Below are 6,948 nucleotides of genomic sequence, written 5' to 3' on the forward strand. Positions count from 1 at the left end.
CTTTAAAGCAAATTAATTATGACAGAAGTAACTATAAATATGTTTATTCCAAACTCTTAAGTATGTACAATTAAATAGTTTGTTTATATTGATATTTTCAGTCAATTTGGTCAGAATCTGTGACGATTTCACAACTTGTACATTTTACCTCTTTAAAATAACTTAAAAGTTTCAATATCTCAGGCCCAGAAAGTCAGATTCTTACGAGGTAAAGTTCTCCTTGTTCAGCATGGTCCTACAGACTACAATTGTAGCTGAAAACATCTTCATTTTTGTCCTTTCTGTATATTTGCATGTCTTAAAGCATATTAACTGTTTGAAAAGTAACAGTCTACTGGAGTTGGAGTGCTCTGTCCATAAATAAGTCCTGAGACAGGATAGACTGGGCCTAAAGTTTATTTAACATGTTCAACATTCATTGGCTCTACTTAATTACATCATCTATACACATGTATGGAGAAACAAAACAAAGGACAGGATATGTGAGGTGTTGAATCTCATTAAGCTATGTTCATTCAAGTATAAATGTAAAATGGCCTCTTTTCTATTAATGATTTTTGCTTAACTGCCCCGTTGGAAAAAAGGTTCTAATGAATAGTATTGTGCTGTGTTTGTCACCCATGCCCATTATGTATTGACTTTTCACACATATTAATTTTTCTTAACAAATGGATGTCTATACAGCATATGCCATTTAAATGAATCCTCAATTTAATGAAGATTGTCAATATTTAGAAAATCATCACATTTCTTCCAGTCCTTGAGTCAGTTATGTTTGTGGTGAGTAGGCCCTGGAGTTTTTTGACTAGTGACTTTGACCAGGGACAACTCTGTTCCTGGTCAGGCCATGTGATAAAGGACAACTCCCGGCACTACTGATGAGCCATAAATTGACCTCTGACCTCATTCATCAGCCCCTCCCCCATGACATCATGATGTAAATCCAGATCCCTCAGAGTTCATATAGACTTATGTTCTGCGGCTGACTTGTTGTCTTGTCTTGTGTGGAGCAGCTGAGTTCATATTTCCACCTTCAGGATGATGGGAAAACTCTACCTTCTACTGCTCTCTCTCTGTCTGCCCTGTGAGTTCTGCTTGGTTTTACTCCTCATCAACTGTTCTTAGTGGAATGACTGAACGTGGAAAAAGTTTCTGGGAAACTCTCTTCTGCTTTTCTTAAATGTTCTGCTTCCTTCCTATTCTCATACACATTATTCCTATTTATTTCTCTCTCTCCATCAGGTTGCAATGGTCAGAGTCTGGAGTCCATTCCCTCTAGTCCAGTCCAGAGAAATCCCGGAGAAACTCTAAGTCTGTCCTGTAAGATATCTGGATATACCGTTTCCAGCCACCACACACACTGGATACGACAGCCAGCAGGAAAATCCCTGGAGTGTTATGTACTTGAGTGAAGACCCAAAAGCGGTTTTAACAGAAAACAGAGTTCTTTAATGAAAAAACAGGAATGGCATAAATCCTCTTCCAACGTAGTCAATGGAACAAAAAGAACGTTAGTATAATGCAGGATGCACCTGCCAGGCAGACTCCGACAGGATAGGACAAGGTGGAAGCAAACGCGACGACAGCTTGCTTCTGGCATCAAAAACACAAACAAGAATCAGACACTGAAAGTAGCAGGAACAGAGAGAGAAATAGAGACCTAATCAGAGGGGGAAGAGAGAACAGGTGTGAAAGAGTGAATGAGCTAGTTAGGGGAGATGTAGAACAGCTGAAGAATGAGAGACAGAGAAGGTAACCTAAAAAGACCAGCAGAGAGAGACAGAGTGAAGAGAAAGGACAGGAACAGACATAACAAGACATGACAGTACCCCCCCCACTCACCGAGCGCCTCCTGGCGCACTCGAGGAGGAAACCTGGCGGCAACGGAGGAAATCATCGATCAGCGAACGGTCCAGCACGTCCCGAGAGGGAACCCAACTCCTCTCCTCAGGACCGTACCCCTCCCAATCCACTAGGTACTGATGACCACGGCCCCGAGGGCGCATGTCCAAAATCTTACGAACCCTGTAGATGGGTGCGCCTCGACAAGGATGGGGGGGAGGGACGAGCGGGGCGCGAAGAACGGGCTTAACACAGGAGACATGGAAGACCGGGTGAACGCGACGAAGATAGCGTGGAGGAAGAAGTCGCACTGCGACAGGATTAATGACCTGAGAAATACGGAACGGACCAATGAACCGCGGGGCCAACTTGCGAGAAGCTGTCTTAAGGGGAAGGTTCTGAGTGGAGAGCCATACTCTCTGACCGCAACAATATCTAGGACTCTTGGTCTTACGCTTATTAGCGGCCCTCACAGTCTGCGCCCTATTACGGCAAAGTGCCGACCTGACCCCCTTCCAGGTGCGCTCGCAACGCTGGACAAAAGCCTGAGCGGAGGGGACGCAGGACTCGGCGAGCTGAGATGAGAACAGCGGAGGCTGGTACCCGAGGCTACACTGAAAAGGGGGATAGACCGGTAGCAGACGAGGGAAGCGAGTTGTGGGCGTACTCTGCCCAGGGGAGCTGTTCTGACCAAGACGCAGGGTTACGAAAAGAAAGACTGCGTAAAATGCGACCAACAGTCTGATTGGCCCGTTCGGCTTGACCGTTAGACTGGGGATGAAAGCCGGACGAGAGACTGACGGAAGCCCCAATCAAACGGCAAAACTCCCTCCAAAATTGAGACGTGAACTGCGGGCCTCTGTCGGAAACGACGTCAGACGGAAGGCCATGAATTCGGAAAACATTCTCGATAATGATCTGAGCCGTCTCCTTAGCAGAAGGGAGCTTATCGAGAGGAATGAAATGAGCCGCCTTAGAGAATCTATCGACAACCGTAAGAATAACTGTCTTCCCCGCTGATGAAGGCAGTCCGGTGATAAAATCTAAAGCGATGTGAGACCACGGTCGAGAGGGAATGGGAAGCAGTCTGAGACGGCCGACAGGAGGAGAGTTCCCAGATTTAGTCTGCGCGCAGACCGAACAAGCGGCGACAAATCGACGCGCGTCACGTTCCCGAGTGGGCCACCAGAAACGCTGGCGAATGGAAGCGAGCGTACCCCGAACGCCGGGGTGGCCGGCTAACTTGGCAGAGTGGGCCCACTGAAGAACGGCCGGACGAGTAGGAACGGGAACGAACAGAAGGTTCCTAGGACAAGCTCGCGGCGACGGAGTGTGAGCGAGTGCTTGCTTTACCTGCCTCTCAATTCCCCAGACAGTCAACCCGACAACACGCCCGTCAGGGAGAATCCCCTCGGGGTCGGTGGAGACCTCAGAAGAACTGAAGAGACGAGATAAAGCATCAGGCTTGGTGTTTTTGAGCCCGGACGATAAGAAATAACAAACTCGAAACGAGCGAAAAACAGAGCCCAACGAGCCTGACGCGCATTAAGTCGTTTGGCTGAACGGATGTACTCAAGGTTCCTATGGTCAGTCCAAACGACAAAAGGAACGGTCGCCCCCTCCAACCACTGTCGCCATTCGCCTAGGGCTAAGCGGATGGCGAGCAGTTCGCGATTACCAACATCATAGTTACGTTCTGACGGCGATAAGCGATGAGAGAAAAACGCGCAAGGATGGACCTTGCCGTCAGAGAGAGAGCGCTGAGAAAGAATGGCTCCCACGCCCACCTCTGACGCGTCAACCTCAACAATAAACTGTCTAGAGATGTCAGGTGTAACAAGAATAGGAGCGGATGTAAAACGATTCTTAAGAAGATCAAAAGCTCCCTGGGCGGAAACGGACCACTTAAAGCACGTCTTAACAGAAGTAAGGGCTGTGAGGGGAGCTGCCACCTGACCGAAATTACGGATGAAACGACGATAGAAATTAGCGAAGCCCAGAAAGCGCTGCAGCTCGACGCGTGACTTAGGAACGGGCCAATCAATGACAGCCTGGACCTTAGCGGGATCCATCTTAATGCCCTCAGCGGAAATAACGGAACCGAGAAAAGGGACAGAGGCGGCATGAAAAATGCACTTCTCAGCCTTCACATAAAGACAGTTCTCCAAAAGGCGCTGGAGGACGCGTCGCACGTGCTGAACATGAATCGAGAGAGACGGTGAAAAAATCAGGATATCGTCCATGTAAACGAAAACAAAAATGTTCAGCATGTCTCTCAGGACGTCGTTAACTAGTGCCTGAAAGACAGCTGGAGCGTTAACGAGGCCGAAAGGAAGAACCCGGTATTCAAAGTGCCCTAACGGAGTGTTAAACGCCGTCTTCCACTCGTCCCCCTCCCTGATGCGCACGAGATGGTAGGCGTTACGAAGGTCCAATTTGGTGAAAAACCTGGCTCCCTGCAGGATCTCGAAGGCTGAAGACATAAGAGGAAGCGGATAACGATTCTTAACTGTTATGTCATTCAGCCCTCGATAATCCACGCATGGGCGCAGGGACCCGTCCTTCTTCTGAACAAAAAAACACCCGCCCGGCGGGAGAGGAGGAGGAGACTATGGTACCGGCGTCGAGCGAAACCGACAAATAATCCTCGAGAGCCTTACGTTCGGGAGCCGACAGAGAGTATAATCTACTCCCGGGGGGAGTAGTTCCCGGAAGGAGATCAATACTACAGTCATACGACCGGTGTGGAGGGAGAGAAGTGGCCTTGGAACGACTGAACACCGTGCGCAGATCGTGATACTCCTCCGGCACCCCTGTCAAATCGCCAGGCTCCTCCTGTGAAGAAGAGACAGAGGAAACAGGAGGGATAGCAGACATTAAACAGGTCACATGACAAGAAACATTCCAGGATAGGATAGTATTACTAGACCAATTAATAGAAGGGTTATGGCGCACTAGCCAGGGATGACCCAAAACAACAGGTGTAAAAGGTGAACGAAAAATTAAAAAAGAAATGGTTTCGCTATGATTACCAGAGACAGTGAGGGTTAAAGGCAGCGTCTCACGCTGAATCTTGGGGAGAGAACTACCATCTAAAGCGAACAAGGCCGTGGGCTCCCCTAACTGTCTGAGAGGAATGTCATGTTCCCGAGCCCAGGTCTCGTCCATAAAACAGCCCTCCGCCCCAGAGTCTATCAAGGCACTGCAGGAAGCAGATGAACCGGGCCAGCGGAGATGGACCGGAAAAGTAGTGCGTGATCCAGAAGGAGAGGCCTGAGTAGTTGCGCTCACCAGTAGCCCTCCTCTTACTGATGAGCTCTGGCTTTTACTGGACATGAGGTGACAAAATGACCAGCGGAGCCGCAGTAGAGACAGAGGCGATTGGTGATTCTCCGTTCCTTCTCCTTGGCCGAGATGCGGATACCCCCCAGCTGCATAGGCTCAGCATCCGAGCCGGCGGAGGAGGGTGGCAGTGATGCGGCAGGTGGCAGTGATGTGGAGAGGGGAGCAACGGAGAACGCGAGCTCCTTTCCACGAGCTCGGCGACGAAGATCAAACCGTCGCTTCTATGCGAATAGCGAGAGCTATTAAGGAGTCCAGACTGGAAGGAACCTCCCGGGAGAGGATCTCATCCTTAACCTCGACGAGGAGACCCTCCAGAAAACGAGCGAGCAAAGCCGGCTCGCTCCAGTCACTTGAGGCAGCGAGAGTGCGAAACTCAATAGAATAATCCGTTATGGATCGATTCCCCTGACATAGGGAAGACAGGGCCCTGGAAGCCTCCTCCCCAAAAACAGAACGGTCAAAAACCCGTATCATCTCCTCCTTAAAGTCTTGATACTGGTTAATACACTCAGCCCTCGCCTCCCAGACTGCCGTGCCCCACTCACGCGCCCGTCCGGTAAGGAGAGAAATGACGTAGGCGATGCGGGCTGCGCTCCTGGAGTAAGTGTTGGGCTGGAGAGAGAACACCACATCACACTGAGTGAGGAATGAGCGGCACTCAGTGGGCTCCCCAGAGTAACACGGCGGGTTGTTGATCCTGGGCTCCGGAGACTCGGAAACCCTGGAAGTGGGCGGTGGATCGAGGTGGAGTTGGTGAACCTGTCTTGTGAGGTCGGAGACTTGGACGGCCAGGGTCTCAACGGCATGTCGAGCAGCAGACAATTCCTCCTCGTGTCTGCCTAGCATCGCTCCCTGGATCTCGACGGCGGAGTGAAAAGGGTCCGGAGCCGCTGGGTCCATTCTTGGTCTGATTCTTCTGTTATGTACTTGAGTGAAGACCCAAAAGCGGTTTTAACAGAAAACAGAGTTCTTTAATGAAAAAACAGGAATGGCATAAATCCTCTTCCAACGTAGTCAATGGAACAAAAAGAACGTTAGTATAATGCAGGATGCACCTGCCAGGCAGACTCCGACAGGATAGGACAAGGTGGAAGCAAACGCGACGACAGCTTGCTTCTGGCATCAAAAACACAAACAAGAATCAGACACTGAAAGTAGCAGGAACAGAGAGAGAAATAGAGACCTAATCAGAGGGGGAAGAGAGAACAGGTGTGAAAGAGTGAATGAGCTAGTTAGGGAAGATGTAGAACAGCTGAAGAATGAGAGACAGAGAAGGTAACCTAAAAAGACCAGCAGAGAGAGACAGAGTGAAGAGAAAGGACAGGAACAGACATAACAAGACATGACATGGAGTGGATGGGTTATTCTGGATTAGGCCTAGGTTACCATGCTAAAAAGTTTGAAGGACGTATGGAAACCACTAAAGATACTAGTAACAGCATGTTGACTTTGATGCTGTCTGGTCTGAGAACAGAGGACTCTGCTGTGTATTACTGTGCAAGAGACACAGTGGTGTGAGTGAGTGAAGATTCTGTACAAGAACCTATCAGAGAATCTAACTGGCAGCAGAGTCAACAGAGCGCATCAGTACAGCAGAGTAACATTCAATGAAAGTCTCAACCAGTATATTGTCAACACAACTACATTAACACAATGTACACCAGAGGAGGCTGGAGGGATGAGCTATCGGAGGACAGGCTCATTGTAATGTATAGAATCTATCTAAATGGAACGGTGTCAAACACATCAATCAAACCTTGG

General features: G+C 49.1%; 1 gene segment (V, D, J or C); it reads left to right on the plus strand.

Moving 5' to 3' along the window:
• The first annotated feature begins 1,004 nt into the window (after nt 1-1,004).
• LOC135535328 (immunoglobulin heavy variable 1-46-like) lies at nt 1,005-6,705 on the plus strand. The segment is given in 3 exon segments: nt 1,005-1,084; nt 1,243-1,400; nt 6,541-6,705. Coding segments are annotated over 3 exon segments (369 nt in total).
• The last annotated feature ends 243 nt before the right edge of the window (nt 6,706-6,948 follow it).

This window comes from Oncorhynchus masou, unplaced genomic scaffold (genome assembly GCF_036934945.1).
Source record: "Oncorhynchus masou masou isolate Uvic2021 unplaced genomic scaffold, UVic_Omas_1.1 unplaced_scaffold_4801, whole genome shotgun sequence".
Classification (NCBI taxonomy): Eukaryota; Metazoa; Chordata; class Actinopteri; order Salmoniformes; family Salmonidae; genus Oncorhynchus; species Oncorhynchus masou.